At 36.2% G+C, this 16,717-nt stretch overlaps 2 protein-coding genes across 5 annotated transcripts; one reads left to right on the top strand and one right to left on the bottom strand.

Annotated features, from left to right (window-relative positions):
• Window positions 1–211: 211 nt before the first annotated feature.
• Window positions 212–3,736, top strand: LOC140775457 (uncharacterized). 3 transcript variants are annotated; one of them, XM_073118760.1, is made up of 6 exons: window positions 217–471; window positions 643–708; window positions 780–920; window positions 1,150–1,223; window positions 2,102–2,250; window positions 3,315–3,736. In XM_073118760.1, exons 2-5 carry the CDS (start codon window positions 676–678, stop codon window positions 2,238–2,240), a joined length of 387 nt encoding a protein of 128 aa, XP_072974861.1. In that variant the 5' UTR covers window positions 217–471; window positions 643–675; the 3' UTR covers window positions 2,241–2,250; window positions 3,315–3,736. The 3 variants fall into 3 exon arrangements, with proteins under 3 accessions (XP_072974859.1, XP_072974861.1, XP_072974860.1); XM_073118759.1 differs by lacking the exon at window positions 3,315–3,736 and adding an exon at window positions 2,356–2,636; XM_073118758.1 differs by lacking the exon at window positions 3,315–3,736 and having other exon boundaries at window positions 212–471; window positions 2,102–2,636.
• Window positions 2,784–15,714, bottom strand: LOC140775454 (DEAD-box ATP-dependent RNA helicase 50). 2 transcript variants are annotated; one of them, XM_073118754.1, is made up of 8 exons: window positions 15,328–15,714; window positions 14,276–14,835; window positions 13,706–13,900; window positions 11,180–11,367; window positions 7,264–7,477; window positions 5,454–5,585; window positions 3,745–3,914; window positions 2,784–3,110 (listed from the first exon to the last, which is right to left on the bottom strand). In XM_073118754.1, exons 1-8 carry the CDS (start codon window positions 15,689–15,691, stop codon window positions 2,870–2,872), a joined length of 2,064 nt encoding a protein of 687 aa, XP_072974855.1. In that variant the 5' UTR covers window positions 15,692–15,714; the 3' UTR covers window positions 2,784–2,869. The 2 variants fall into 2 exon arrangements, with proteins under 2 accessions (XP_072974855.1, XP_072974854.1); XM_073118753.1 differs by having other exon boundaries at window positions 14,276–14,853.
• Between the last annotated feature and the right edge of the window lie 1,003 nt (window positions 15,715–16,717).

Raw genomic sequence — 16,717 nt, forward strand, 5'->3', positions numbered from 1 at the left:
TCTCTTTCGTTTCCTTCGCTTTCGCCTCCTCCCTCTGTCCTCTCTCTCCCTCGCAAGCGCTTTTGAGACCTTATCGGTTATCTCTATCCTCCACTTCAATCCATTCGGGTAGATGAGATGGCACTGAAGAATTCAGTAAATTACCTTTTTGCCCCTTTGGAGTAACTACTAATTTAGAAGAGGGTTAAAATTGCAAAATGTGCTGAGGGAAAGCTTTACCGCGAACTATTCTCGCGCGCATTGCCTCAGCTCTATATATAGCTATACCTACGGACGCCGCCCTCTGTAGTTTGAAAATCCCGCTTAGCGATCGAAGGCCATCGGTTCGCTTCAGCTTAAGCTTTCGATCGATCAGGGATACATCTGCGAGATTTCGAGCTCCAAGCGTTTTTTCCCTTCCGATCGATCCGATCTGAGGAGCAAATGAGCAATCTCTCCCAGTTCCAGTACTAACTCACTAGTCCGTCCAGGGTAAGCTTCGAATCAATGCCATCTGATCTCCAGTTTCCATCAAAATTTCTGTGTTTCGCAGTGAGATTTCCTTGTTTCTGTGTTTAGCTGTTGGCAGATAGATACAAATGGTGCTACAACGACGGATCGCCCTTGATCTTTCTAATATCTAGATTTATCTGATTTTGACAGATCCGTCGAATTCTTCGTTTCGGGGAGACGACGATGGAGGTGTTGCACAAGCGCATGAGGACGATGGTAGAGATCGAGTGCTCTTCTGAATAATTAATACTTCGATTTGCTTTTACTGATCTTTGTGCAAATCCAAGGAGGGAAGCGAAGGGGAAGGAGGAGGTGAGGTCGGGGAGGAGGAGGAGACGGCGGCGGGGTCCGGTTTGGCCGTCGGATCCGAGGAGATGGAGCTCCACATCCAACGCATTCTCGAGAGGATCGAGCAATTCACGCAACAGGTATGATGCCCCAATCTGAACGGCCTGATCTGCTCTTAGTTGTGTCGCGGACTAATATTTGATCATGTTATAAAAAAGAATAAATAGAAGGTTTAATTTCCAAATGGTCAAGATGCAATTTTGAATGCAAAGTTCCTGTTATATACCATTGTGTTTAACAAATTTTTGCCCTAAAGGAAAGAATAGATAACAACTTTTGTGACAATGTAACTGGTCTATGCCATGGAAGGTCTCCGAGCTACTCGAATCTGGGCGGACCCTGTTCAAGGATCTGAGCACAGAATTCGAAGAGCGTTTGATCTCGTAAGTGACACTAGTCTTGTTTCTCCACACAAGCACTTGTTCATGCATCTCTTTCTTTCTCATTCTCTATAACTACATTTAATCTTGGGATTATTTTGTCTCGTTCCTTAGTATATGTGCTTAGCACAATTACAGCCTCTCATGTCAATATTTCTTTATCTGACCTTAGTCTTCTTTCTTCTTTCTTCTTTCTTCTTTCTTCTTCTTCTTCTTTTTTTTTTTTCTGAAATCAAGTGCCAGGATACAATTTGGTAGTTTATTGAAAATTCAGCTGTTGAATTAAGAATAATAAAACGACAAACTTTCGAGTGCAAAAAAGAAAATCCATTTAGGCCATTTGGTTTTATTTATTTTAAGATGCAGCATTTACAGTAGGGGCGAAACAAAGATGAGCTTGGGTAAAATAATTTAATTGAAGTTTATTTTGAGTTCAAGCTTCATTCGGGCTTGAATCTTATGAGCCTTTAGATTATTCTTTTTAGGTTATGCAATCTTTAGATCTTGATTTAAATATTCACATTAGTCATATATATATATATATATATATATATTATGTAATATTAAGTATTATATTATTTCTTAAGCCAAGCCAGCTGGACTATGTTGACAGCCCTAATCTACAGGTTAAACAAAGATATTATTTCTTTTTCCTTCCCACTAAGAATAAAGAGAATATATTTTGACACCCAAGTAATTGAAGTGGATATCAAAATATTGCATGTTAGTTCAACTTACTTCTTAGAAAGAATATTTCATGAGTTTATAAACTAAAAAACTAAAATTTATATTACACTTTATATATGTAGAAGCAGTTTTTCTTAATACATGAAGCTAAAAGGCCCTTAAATTCTCTGTTCTACCCGTGATGATGCATACAGAATACACACAGAGCAGATGGAGAAGTGGCAGGAGGAGATAAAGGAGCTGCGCATGCAAGACGCATCCAATGAGGCAGCCCGAGCTCTTCTGCACAACGCCCAGTCTCATCTTCTTCAGAATGTTCAGCAAGACTCCTGACTCCTGAGAGGTAGCACTGGACACACCCATTATAGTAGAATGCATGCTGTGCTTAATGACCAGATATAGCTACATTGCTAGCTTGCTAATGTTGTGATTGTTTTGCTATGGAAAGCCTTACAATTCTGAAGACCCTGTAATATGCAGTCGTCGGCAATGTCTTCTTTGCGTAGTGTACGACTAGTTACGAGTGTCCTTTTAAGTAGCTTTACAAATAATGAACATAGATGTAGCAGAACTTACTGGAACTGGAAGGATTTATTTGGCAGCAATGTCCTGGTAAACCGTGGGAACTGCAGACATTAGATCAGATGGTGACGCCACCACTTACCCGCCTTTGAATTCTGGGCAAATGAAGATGCTTACAGCTATCATGTAAATTAACTTTTACAAGTAGACTTCATTAAAGCACAGGACTTGTAAAGCAAGAGGGATATCGTAGACAGAAATGCAAACCAAAATCGCACCTCGAAGAAGAGTCTTTGGTGAGGAAAGAACATCGAATTTCACAGAGAGAAAAGAAGAAGATTGAACAGTTCTCAAGTAGGGGTGAAGTTTATAGCTTGCTAAGATTGTCAATACTTCTGTTGCTTCTCAGTAATACAAAAGCCCTAATGGCTATTACTCATCTACAAAACTGAATTCTCGTAAGAACAAGGCACATCATGCAATGGATGACCCTTCTTGTTTCTTTCTATTATCCTCCTAGCCAAGGGGACCTGCTTGCCTACGACAAACACGTAGGCCTTGCCTCTGCCCCCGGCACCACGAGCTGTCCTCCCAACGCGACGGACGTACTCACTTGGATCACGAGGGAAGTCAAATAGCACGACATGGTCCACTTTTGAAAAGTCGATGCCTCGCGACGCCCTGCAGCATGCAAAATTGCCCTTTCCAGTCAATAGACTGACAAAATTATGTCAAAGGAATGACAGTTAAAATGAATATAAAGCTATTGAATTTTACTTGTCACTAGATCTTACTGCATGTTGAAAATGAGTCCAAAGTTTACAACCTGCGCTAATCTTGCAAAATAATATAATGACTTCATATCATTCATTCTCACTTGTTCAGGTCTGCCCTCACAGAAAACAGAGGAACTCATTGACTACTGAGAGGATGTAACATGCCAACCGAAAGTTTAAATTAAAGGACGTACGTAGGTTGATGATTTTTAGCATAAAGCTAAGATATCCTTTGCACATGAAAATTGACATACCAGCATTTGGCTCTGAGATTACAGATCGCATACAGTGATTCACTAAAGGAATAGACTCAAGGTAATGATCAGCCTAAGTGACACACAAGTACATGATTCGCATGATGCCACAAGCCCAAATCATATTGTAATAAAGTAGTAAGACTACACAATGATGAAGATCACTGTATCAGACATCGAGTTGGACAAAAATTGTTCGATGTAAAAATGTAGACACAAAAGTGGAGATACTCCTCTATAAAATATAAATGTCAGGATAAATAGCCTTTGCCTTGTCTCTGTTACCTATCAGTGCAGATGAGGAACATAGGATCTGTAGACCCTGAATGAAACTCCTTCAAGTTTGCGAGGCGCATTTCCTGTGCTAATGCAGCATGGAAAGGCAAAACTTTGATATCTTCTCCTTTCCTATCAAATCTGTTGAACATGTTCTCAACCTTTCTGCAGGTCTCAATCTACACAGTTAAACAAAAAATTTATTGTTACTTGCAAGTATAGAAAATAGTGAATCATCAAAATGTTGAGCAGAGGAAAATTTGACTACTGAGAAGATGTTAACATGCAGCATAAACAGAAAACAAATAGAACGGATATGTTAAGACAAAACTAGACTACAATCTTATAGTTTCCCTATACCAAAGGTAGAAAAAATATATTTTACCCCTTATAATTTAGCTCAATTGCACAAAATTTCTCTGTACTTTCAAACCTTCTTTAGTCTAGACCAAAGTACAACCATTACTTTTTCTATCATATTTAATGGTACTAACCATTGACCAATATCTCTTGTTATAAGACCATATTTATATGACGAAAGCAACCCACTTGCCAAAAAGAAAACACCACTCACCCATGAGTTAATACATAGGGTCAAAATCGTTATTTCACCTTCCTGTTAACAGAAGATCAATGGTTGCACTTTAGCAACCACAGAAGGGTTAAATGTTTAAGTTGAAAGAACAAAAGAATTTTCAAGCAATTGGGTCAAACCACTAGGGGGTAAACTGCAATTTCCCCAAAAAGGTATCACAAAAGGTAGACATTCCAATACATGTAAGAACTATTCCAATTCCTGCTTATTAACTTCCGAAAAATGCAAAATCCCTGCAGTAATTAAACTTGGATGCTGAGATGACTCATTTATTTGCTAGTGACAATGATCATATATAATATATTCGGCTCAAACATTTTCTCATATATTGGCTCATAGAAATATGCATACATGTCATGATAATAATATACTGAAGGTGATTTCATTACTAATATTGCATTCAATGCGGCAGTTAGCTAGTTGAACACCAATTTCCTAGGCATGCATTATAATGACACTTCTGCACAATCAAGACGCCCATCTTTCAAAGCAAAATCCTTCTGGGGCATGTGGCTCGGCAAGTGAATTGGGTCATGAGTCATGCGTCACGTCAGCATGTGTTGGTCATGTGGGCCAATACCAAAATCCACGATATAGAGAGTTTACATCCCATTCTTTATGACCAAGGAGGTTGTAGAATTGAAATTCATTTATTTCGATCTACTTATAAGATGTGAAATACCAAATCCAACTGAAAAGAGAAAGAGAAATTAAAGAAAGCAAAAAAAAACACATTTTGGTTTTGGATTATGCACATATTTTGTTTTCTACTTCACTATCTAAAACTATCTGGAATGGTTCAACACAAATCACTTTAGACCTTGTAGACTGCACGTAATGTTTCTCAATTTTTTTAGGTACAACCTCGATCCTAGAATTCAAGGAGGGATAAGCTTTTCATACTGGGCCCAAATGTATATAAATGCTATGTACACATATAAATCACAGACATTATTTACACACACAGCACATGTATAAACAAGTGCAAAAATGCATACATGTGTATATATATTTATAATGCATGTATGCATGTGTATGGGGAGAGAGAGACACAGAGAGAGAGAGAGAGAGAGAGAGAGAGAGACGCGGGGTGGGGTGGGGGGGGAGAGAGAGAGGGGATCACCTTATTGCAGAAAATAATAGTTTTAGGAACTGGAGATTCATCTACAAGTCGCAAAAGAGCAGATTTCTTATTCAAAAAAGCTGTATCGGGATTTTTTTCTTCCCTGTCATCTCCACTGCAGTCCACCAGAACCTGCATTTCAACACATAGAAGTCACCTCAATGTTCCAAAGCAAGATAACTACTATAGATGGATTCATACCACAGCAAAATAATGAACAAGTTTTCTGCAGAAAAGAGGTCTCACAGAACAAAGAAAGGAAGTATTTGCTATCTTCTATCCTGTGAAGAATGATATTCTAGACAGCCCATGTTTACATCATCAAAGAGATATTGAAACTTCCATATTTATGTAATGTCAATATATAAATTTACCATCACAATATTATAACTGTATAAAAAGATAGTAAGGGGATATGGCAAGCTTTCATAGGTGAAATGAAATAGATGGCTTTCTCAATTATAGATGTAGCTTATTTTTCTTTAATCTGAACGTGATATAAACATAAACTGGCAATGTCAAGCTCTGGAAATTGTTGACATGAAAATCAAACAGGAAATAGTTTGCCTCTGTTTTCTGAGGTGTCCTTCACTCTTCTTCAGTTCTTCCTATCAATAATCTTACTGCATGTACTGGATGAGCGCGATTAAATGAGGATAGTAACATGGATGAATGAGGTTACCTAAATATAGAATAATAAATGTTTGTATCACATACAACCAGGGGTTGAAGCTAGATGATATATTATGTAAGAATCAATCAAGAGTTGGAGTTGCTCAATGGACACCAAATAGTGCAAAAATTATAAGAAGTAATTTCAATCAGATAGAAAATTCTCAGTACAAAAGAGTGAGAAACCAAAACTGAAGTGGGAGGAAGTAATAAAAGGAGACAACATAGCACTAAATTTAACACATTTTTGCACAAAATAGATATGAATGGAGGAAAAGTATATGCATAGTTTATCCCAAATAGTTGGCTTGGTGATGGTGGTAAAGATTGTTGTTAGAGTCGCAAGATGTTAAGGGCCTCTGACACCCTATGGTTAACATTTAGTTTTGAAGCTTACAGTATATGCGTCACTGTAGATGAAAGCCCAATATAAAGATCAAAAGAGTACTCAACTAGCCAAAAAAAATAGATTCTAAGGCATCACAACTTCTCATAGTTACAATAAGAATTTTTTTGGAACCCTATATATCAGTGAAAGGCACTAATTTAGCAATGACTGGCTTCTTTGCAAGTAGAAAGGAAAGGAACATGAGAAAACAAATTCAATTTTACAAGGAAAGGAGAAAGTAAATAATAAATGGAATTGTCTGCTCATTCCCCATCCTTTGCTCTTTTCATGCCATAGTGATGATCCGTTTCCTTCTCTTTACAGCAGTTGGATAACATTTGATTCAATAACTTCCCTAATTTTTTTATACCAAGTCTCAACTTCAAAGGAGAAAAATGAACTGAAAGATAAGAAGCTGGACCTATCTATATAGCCAAAATGATTTCAGAGTTTGACTAATATAGGTGTTTCAGTGAACAAGAATCCTACCAATGCGGGATCTGGGTAGGGCAAAGCTTGATGCAACTTTACCCCTATTATTGAGATGTTGTTTGAAAGGCTTGAAATGATGACCATTTTGTATAGCAGGGTCTTATGTCACATTCATTGATGTCATCAATGTTCAGAGTTTACTGCTCCACAAAATTAATTAAAGCTCACAATCCAGGTAATACTACGTAAATGCAAAGAAGAATTCAAATTATGCAATATATTGTGAAGAAGAAATAAATCAATCAAAAGAAGAGTAACCTCTTCAAGGCCGGAGCTTGTTCGGTGCATGCCAGGTCCCATGATTACTCCGCAATCAGGAAATACTCCCACCACCTTGTTGTAGATGTCTACTGGAAGAGTAGCAGTGACAAAAATATATTGTGCTGACACTGGTGCAGAATCAATTAAACGCTGAAGAACTTGCTCAAAGCCTTCATCACCAAATAAGATGTCGACCTCATCTAACACAATACTGGAAACATGCAAATGCAGTGTCAATTCAGAGGGAAGAAGTACTTGACATGATAATTTAAGCAAAGAATGGCTCTGTGGTTTCCTGATGCAAATTATTGCAGGAAACAGATATTTGCGCCCTCAAATTGGCAGTAAAAAGAAGAGAAATAAGTCAATAGCAATCATTTCTTCACAAGACATAACATAAATCTCTAGAACAATGAGGAAATCAACATATGATCTTCCAATATAATTTGATATTACAAAATATTAATCTGAAAGAACCACACCATTATAGAAGAATGAGTAAAATCCATCTTCAACTAGGGATTGAGCCCTAAGGAGTGGCTCATCTACTTGCCTTGGGCTGAGTGACCATACAACACAACACACTATATGGCCACTTGTATAACTCCATTTGAGGCGGTTTATAAGCACGCACCTCCTACATTGCAAGCCTATAATTGGCTAGTTAGACGGATAGCTGCGAGGTCGATATGGTGCTCTCAAACCGTGATGCCTTGCTTCGGAGATTCAAACACCACCTGGCAGCGGCTCAGAACTGAATGAAGTAGAACTATGACAGCAAGCATCAGGAGAGGAGCTTTGAAGTGGGGGATTGAGTCTACATCCGGCTGCAAATTATATCGGCAAACCACGGTGTGACCTATACTCAATCTAAAGCTAGCACATCGTTTCTTTGAGCCATACGAAGGCTTGAGGAGGAATGGACCAGTGGCATATCTACTTGACTTGCCCAAAGAGTCACAGGTTCACTAGGTTTTTTATGTCTCGAGCTTGCAAGCCCAACTCAGTCTGGAGAAGCCCGTTGAGGCAAATTTGCCCGATCTAGCCACAAACACAATAGAACCTGAGACAATAAGGTTCTTGGCTAGGAGACAAGTTAGACATGATGGGAGACTAGTAATTAAGGCGCTAATCGAGTGGTTCGGCAGCCAGTGGAAGAAGCAACTTGGGAGCTCAAGTCAGACTTGATGGACCGCTTCCCTAGTTTCACAGTTTGGAAACAAAGTGAGTGGAAGCATGATGTTGTGATGTGATTTGATGTGATCCAAACTTAATCGAGTCACACATTAGAGGACATTGGACTTGATAGATCAAGTCTATTTTATTTTATTAACTTATTTATTAGTCAAAGTCCTAGATGGGTTAGTGTTTTATTTATTTGCATGAGCTAGTATACTTATTGCTTTAGTTAGAGTCCTAGTTATCTAAGACTTATTTAATTATCTAAGTCTAGAGAAGTTAAGTTAAATTAAGTCAAGTCAAGTCTGATTTGGAGTCGGGTTTGCCTCTATAAATATGTTGACAAGTCATTTGATTATTATGCAATTATTGAGTCACCGACCCTTAATGTAACTCTCTCTCTCTATCTCCCTTCGGTCTCTCCTAGCAACCTCTTTCCCCTATTCGATTGCCAACACTCCCAAGTCCCTTAGGGTCGACCACATCTCCCCCTTCTTCCCCTCTAGTATTTGACCTACACTACTTTCACATGCCATCACGGCATCACCACCTCGCTGCCCTAACTCCACGCCACCTCCCTTCATCGAGCTACACCAAACCACCATCAAATCCATCATTACCGTAGCCTGACCACCTTTATAACTGCACCATCCCATCCATCTTATCATCACAATAAAGGAGATATCAGTGTATCCAAGAGTAAGGTGAGAAAAGAAGTATTATGATTGGAAAAAAAAGGTAATGAAATCCCTTCAGGCTCCATTCTGCCAATGTGACTACTGGTAATATCCTATTGGGAGATAAAGCGAACGTATAATAAGAGAAAAAAGACTATTATGTTGCTACAGATATCCTTTATAGCTTTTACTTGCACATGGGGATGGCTAACAAAATCCAAGCAAAACAAGATGACGAAATTAATTTGTCTGCAGTCAAGTTTGAACAGACTGGATAACATCATAACAGTTTCTTATATTATGTTATTTTGTGCATTGGTGCATTGTTATTGTGATAAAAGTTCAATAATTACTCAGGAATGGCATTACCAAGGATCTAATAATGGTTATATGATCAGATTGAGTTATGACATAAACATATCCTAACACGTTAGAGTCCCTTATTTTTAAGGCTTATCAATAATGACAGCATTTGAGTAAATAGAGAAACATTACATTTTTAGTTGAGGATAAATTGGTAATAAGGGCTCAAAAGGATTTACGGCTATTTTACACAGAACTTAAAAAAAAAATTACTGAAGCTACTCAACAGGTTTTGATTCATCATATAAATCAAACATAGACAGAACCATAAGCAACCAAGGGAACTTCCATTATAAGTGGAGAAGATATCTAGAGTAAATTCCATGGATCCCAAAATTGGCCAATCCTAAGTTGGATTCGGTTGCAGCCAGTATCGGCCGATCCGTCTCGGTCATATCGGCTAAAAACAACAATGTTAGCTGAAATTAATTTTTTATAAGATTTAGGTCGAATTTAAAATATATCTAACATAAGATACATTAATAACTGATATCATCAACTGCTTTCTTTTTCAATTTTTAGTTTTTACTCTCTACCTCTCACACACAATCTTCTCTAACTCTCATAATTCACCAAGTTTATTTGGCAGCCATCTTAGTGAATTCCTTTGGCTAGTCTACACTTTGGTAAACTTAGATGAGTTTTTTTTTCATTTTTTTCTTTCTTTCTCACAACTTTTTAACTCATCTTTTTTATTACTATAGAACAACAGTGAAAATATCTCTCTCTTCATATTGTTCTGCAGTAATAATTTACGAGTATAAAAATATGTCTAATTCAAGTAGAAATTCATTATAGTTTTGAGTGAGTTTTTTCTTTAGTTTTTAAAGTTCATATTTGACTATTTTTTTATTTTCTATTATTTTTTATGAATTTTTAGAAATGTTTCTGCATTTTAAAAATAGTCCGATTCAATATGAGCAGCCTATACGATCGATACAACCGATACATATCATTTTTTTATTTTTTCTAACAGCCAATCCCAATCCAAATCCCAATACCGAGTTTTGAAATCTTAGTAAATTTACACAATCTAGTACAAAGATTGCTAATTGTAGGGCACCTAAGGTTGTATACCTTATGATAATGTCACAGTGACTATTGCAAGAACTACTAGGTTACTAACTCACTTAGCTGATTTCAATCAATTTGAGAATACAGGTATAACTCTACAGAAAATCATAATTCTAATCATCAAAGGTAGTTCATTAGAGTGTGTTGGCATAGCTTAAATGGGATAAAGATACAAGGAAAGGGTACTAAAAGGCTCAGCTTCAGCTATGCCAAGATAGGAGTTGATTGGAAAGTTCCCTTTTCCAGAGGATACCTAGCAGGCTAGCACCTACACTACTTGTCCTGCACAGCTCGAAGCAAGAAACTCCATCAGTAAGGTTATCATTCATCAAGTCAACATATAAAGAAACTTCAATAACCGCTAAGTTAATATGAATACGATAATATAGACGTGCTGGGATGAATTTTGAGCAAAAAACATCATATATGTATCTTGAAACATTTATCAAGAATTATTTCATTTTCAGAAAAAAGAATGTTGGTGCATTGAGATTATGCATGCTAATCATAAAAGGAAATGCAGGTAAAAATATCATTTATACTTATTAACTGAAACACAATTTTCAGATAATGAATTTCAGGATAAGATGGGCGGACATGAAAACATCAATATGCCATACCATTTGAGATTAGTTAATTGCAAAAATCCTTCTTGAAGCAAATAAATAAAACGGCCGGGTGTTGCTATGAGCACATCTAGCTCTTGTTGAAGACTATCCAACTGAGTTTTCTGTCGAAAACCACCTGTCGCAACCATAGATCTAAAGGGGACCCCGCCCTTTGATATGGACCGGCAATTGTTAAGGACCTGCAAACTTAGAGATAACTAGATAAGTCAAGAAAGAAAAAACAAAAGAAAAAAAATGACGGCTTTCCTAAAATTATATATATATTGTTACAAGGAACTTTCAGCTACTCCATAACCCGAGGTTAACGTATTAAGTAAATCTAGAGATGTGCCCATAGACAAAATTAGTGCCTATGTACATCAAACAAAGGAAGGTGTGTGGACTTTCTTCAGTATGAATTTTTATATACTGATAAAAGAAAATATACGAAATGTTAAAATGAAAAGTAATTTCCTTGTTTTAGTTGTTCATCTTAAATGGCCATTTACAAGTAATTTAAATAGAAATAGGAAAGTTAAGACACACTGAAAACGAGTTATAAATCAAAGTAAAATTTCTTCGGTATCTTTTAGCTACCGTTAGTTAGAAGTTAGAACCTTAATATTTGAAATCAACATAATCCAAAACTACTCATATCAATAGTGGGAACATCTGTTCATGAGAAAGATCCATGGAAGAAATGATTGGTTTCAAGTGACTAGAGAAACCACCACGGAAGAGCTAACATGATTATGAGAAAGTTAATTGAACAACTATTTTGTAGTTTTCAATTTTCACGACTACATATCAACCGGATTTCGAACGTTCAAAATTGGTACTATTGGAATATAAAATATAAGAATCACTGTTTCCAAACAGTTTAAGTTTTTAAAGCAATTGATGAGTTAACATGATATCAAATTCTGAGTTCAAATATCGCCTGGTTATATGTCATCTAATATATAAAATCTCCACTCATTTAAGTCAAATGAAATCTACTTATTGGGCCATAAAAAAAAGTCTTAAGCCTAAAAGGGAGGGAGAATGTTGGAATATAAAATATGAAAACCATAATTTTTAACAGCTAAATGTTTATCATTTGGTAAGTTAATAGGTACCACCGACATGGCCATCCTTGACTGACATCTCTCTTGTCGGTCTCCGTGCCATTGTGGAGCTTTTTTTTATTTTTTTCTATTTCCATCAATTATCATTAAATCAACTTTAGTCATGTTCTTAACAAAAATGAGATGATATATTTTTCTTATTTCCATCAATCAACTTTAGCCATTTTAGGAATAACAACTCATGCCTAATTTTCTTTTGTCATTCTCTAATTTTCAATCAAATCAAATAATTAACTAACGTTTTGTCATCTAATCTTATTTCTTTTTTTTTGTCTTTTCCTTATTTTTATCTATTAACTCTTTTAAATGCCTCTAAAGCTCTCATTAAGTGTTAAACGCAATCATATTTGGAGTGTTCAATTATTAATATTAGTTATAATGAGTGTATTTAATCATATTATGTGTTGAATAATATTTATATTTGACTTGCTTTATCTTTAATAATATAGGTCATTTATAAAAATAATCTAAAAATAAAATATTATAATGTAGGTTTTAATACATATATTTAAACCAAAAATTGACATGCCAAAAACCTAAAATATCTCTTAAAAATATTTTAAATGTGTGCCAAAGGTGTGTCGTGCCAATGGTGTGTCGTGCCGATGGTGGCACGGCACAACACATGCCACTGACATGACTATCTGATACAGGACAACATCTCGATTGCAGATTTGAGAAGAATAAGTAGAAAAATAAACCTGGGGAATCCACCAACCAGAGTGTCGTAATTCACCAATGTTGGAATCCATCAATAAACACTCAATATATGAAAACTCTCAAAGTATTCATTAACCTCATAAAAGAGGATTATAAGCAAAACAAAGTAAAAAAAAAAGACGAAAATAACCCTAAAAGGCTAGTTAAAATCCTCATTAAGCCAAAGAGCCACATATGCAGCCCTCTTATGCCTACGAGACTAAATGTGACAAATAGTGTTGTCCACACCACTATCATTGATGTCAATTACAAGGCCCCTTAGGTGGGTGACTCATGCAATCAAGTAACAAAACAAATTTCTAACAGGCAACAAAAAAGTGCAGCAAGGAAATCGTAAGCTTTTATAAAGGGAGCTATGCTAGTTTCAAAGGTACAAGGGAGATGAAGTCATATGCTACACCTAGTGGGACTAGAAGGAGCTTCATATACTGCAAAACCAAATCTTACTACATGTCATACCCATTCTCAATTTGAGTTGATCCTAATACGGTAGAGCAAGTGATTTGCCAATAAAGCAACTTGTCAAGATTAAAAGTGATAAACTCATTTACATGCAGATACTTAAAATTTTGATAAAAACAAAAACATTGATACCAACTATATGATATGCTGAACAAGTGAAAATATTCTCATTGGTTCAAACATGTAAGAAAGGAAGAACAACTGATTAAATTTTAAACCATATACCAACCTGGGAAGACAGTTCAGCAGTAGGTGTCAATATTATTACTCTAGGACTCCCTGATGATGATTTAGAAATCCCTAGTAGTTCCTCTTGTCTTATGCATTGTATAACTGGGGCCAAATATGCCAATGTCTTGCCAGATCCACTTTGATCAGCAATTATGCAACTTTTCCCCTCTAAGACAGGCTGATATGCCAAAGCCTGCATTTATTAGAGTATGTCAAAAGAAATTCTCTAGATGACTAAAAAATAGCCAAACACGCTACTTGTTTATCTTTCCTCCACAAGAAATCTCAAATAGTCTGACAAACACTTCAGGGTCATGTAAAGTGTTTACCAGTTATACCAATCATTTGCAAAGTAAACACAGGTAATCTCTGAAATAACTAAAAATAGAAGCACTCCCATCTTCTAGAATCATCAATAATTTGATCTGAAACAGATCATTTTATTATTAAAGATGAGTGAATGATATAAAGTTATAAACAGCATAGTCTATTGGCAGTCCCAGTTTATTAATCTGAAATAGCATTCCTGAAAAGATAGAATTCATTACTAATAGAAAAATTGAAGAACCTGAATATGTGATGGCCGAAGGAACCTCAGATTCCCCAGAGATTTGATCATATCATCACTGCAACCAAGATCCTTGAAAGACTTCCTACTGAAAAATCCACTATCAACAGATGTTTTCCTTTGCTGATATTGGCGGCCAAGAGTAGTATACTTGTCAGAACCAGCATCTCCCCATCCTTTTGTGGAAGAACTGACCTTTGAAGCAGGCATACCGACATTAGCAGCTCGTGTGTATTCTTCAGGTTCAACGTGCAGAGTGTGTGTATCTCGAACCCTCTCATTGTTTGCATTGTTATTTAATTCTTCCTGTTGGGAAAAGCCCAAACTAGTCTTTCCGCTGTTAAGATCAAAAGGTTCAATATGGTCTGCACCATCAAAAGGAATATTACCAGCTTGCCGGCCCCTGTTATAATTAGTGCTTTCTTTACTGATTCGTGCTGATCTTCTGATTAGTGATTTTATCTTTTGAGCCTTTAATCTACCAAAACTTCCAACAGATTGACCAAGACGTCCTGTTGGTTTAGCACCAAACTCAGCAACAGCTGCATTCATCTCAACTCCTGTGGCATCAAAAGCATCTGTTACAATAAAAAACAGTTCAGGAGATAACATCAGAAAGACACCATTTGTTAAGTTTCTAGAAAGATAATAAAATTTATGAACATATTAAACTAAATCTCTAGTTGTCAAATGCTCAACAAATGGAGTATAAAATATAAATAGGCACAAAAGAGATCAAAATCCGCAAGCCATTATTCTTATTTAAGATTTCACCCCTTGATTGCTAGGAAGAACACATGAACTACTAACCAAATGCAACAATTGCTCAAGAACGACATTGCTAGTAATCAGGCTTTCAGATAAAATTCCAGTCCAGTTCGACACTCATTTAGCATCAGCATGACCATCCTAGCTATTGTAACTAGGGAAAAAGAATGAATTATTTCATTAAATTAGCTCCCAATAAGTCATAAGTTCTAAAATTAGCTCCTTTCCTAATGGTAAGCAAATGGTTTGAGCTAAAAGAATAAGAAATCTACTCAATTCCTCACCTTTCTCGTTCTCCTTCTCCTCCTCCTTGCGAGAGCGAGGACTCCAAGAGAGGACCTCGTCGGACGGCACGGGGGATTCGCGGACGTCGTCGTCGGCGCCGCCCCAGACGATGACCTTCTCGCCGCTCTCCTTGTCGACGAGCTCGTATGCGCCGGCGGTCTCCAAGGGAACTCTCTCGAACCTTCGACCTCTCGCCGACGCCATTACTTCCCTCTTCCCATCGGTACTACTACTAGTAGTAGTAGTTCTTGCAATCGACCAACTCCGGCCAAGAAGGAGGAAGCGTCGGGGGGGACCGGGAGGGGCTTGGGAAATTCCGACGACACCATCGAGGAAAGTGCTCTGTGGAGTTCTCGCGAGCATTTAAGCGAGCTTTCTATGCTTTGTCCCGGATAAGGAATGAAAGTATCGGGCTCCCTCGTCCAACATATATGAGGGCATTTGACAAGAAAACCCTCATATTTCCACGAAATTACGTCTCTTTATATTTTTATAAAGTAAAAAGGGTAATCTGAAAAAAAAAAATCTAAATTACTTTTTAATTTCCTCGCTCAGGTTCATTTTCAATTTTCTTTGCAGATAAAGGTTTTTTCTTTTTCTTTTTTCTTTTAAGTTTGTTGTTCTGTAATTTAGTGATAGGATAATATAAGAATATAGAGAAATAACTCACACACTTTTCTTTTCTTTTTTTCTTCTTCTTATGTTGCTGTTTTTTATTCTTCTCTTTGTTGTTTCTTATTTTGTTGCTGCTACTTTTTTTTTTTTAATCCCTTAGTTTTTTTTTCTATGCAAATCTCTCTAATTATTTTTTAATAAATACAGTAAAAAACTAATTAGATATAGTTTAAATAATAAAAAATTTAATCAATGTTTCATAAAGAGAATTTAATTTATGTTACAAATAAATTATAGTATCTACTTAAAAATCTATAAATTATAGATAGAATTTTATACATAAACAACGAATTTCGTATTTAAACTAGAAATTCTTCATTCCACCACCGTAGATAGAGTCTTGAATCTGAAAAATTCTAAATATAATTTTTCATCTCAGATTTGATAGTCTGAGATGATACATATTATATGGTGTGGTGTTGATAGACCTATGGGAGGAGCTCAGTGTGAGCTTGAGTTTGAGGACTTGATAGTCTAGATTGATTACATTATAGGTTATTGATTTGATCATGATGCATATATTTATATTTACTTATTATTGCATCATTTATCGTACTATTTTTAGATTGTAGAAGTAAAAATTTGCTGGGCTTTATACTCACCTTCTAATGAAAATATTTTCATATTAATGAATGAGCCGGAGTTCGTAGCGGACCTAACGAAGACCGGCTTAAATATTCTCTTTCTAATTCTTATTCTTATTCTTAATTTATT

The sequence above is a fragment of the Typha angustifolia genome, chromosome 14, assembly GCF_048772165.1.
Source record: "Typha angustifolia cultivar Huaian chromosome 14, ASM4877216v1, whole genome shotgun sequence".
Lineage (NCBI taxonomy): Eukaryota > Viridiplantae > Streptophyta > Magnoliopsida > Poales > Typhaceae > Typha > Typha angustifolia.

Bases quoted from the DNA above. Each gene is read 5' to 3' on its own strand.
- LOC140775457 (XM_073118758.1), top strand. From the start codon at position 676: ATGGAGGTGTTGCACAAGCGCATGAGGACGATG. The intron at 921-1,149 runs GTATGATGCCCC...ATGCCATGGAAG, and splicing joins TCGAGCAATTCACGCAACAG to GTCTCCGAGCTACTCGAATC. The intron at 1,224-2,101 runs GTAAGTGACACT...TGATGCATACAG, and splicing joins TTCGAAGAGCGTTTGATCTC to AATACACACAGAGCAGATGG.
- LOC140775454 (XM_073118753.1), bottom strand. From the start codon at position 15,691: ATGCTCGCGAGAACTCCACAGAGCACTTTCCTCGATGGTGTCGTCGGA. The intron at 3,915-5,453 runs GTGATCCCCTCT...TTAACTGTGTAG, and splicing joins CTATTATTTTCTGCAATAAG to ATTGAGACCTGCAGAAAGGT. The intron at 3,111-3,744 runs GTAACAGAGACA...TGCATGCTGCAG, and splicing joins TTCCTCATCTGCACTGATAG to GGCGTCGCGAGGCATCGACT.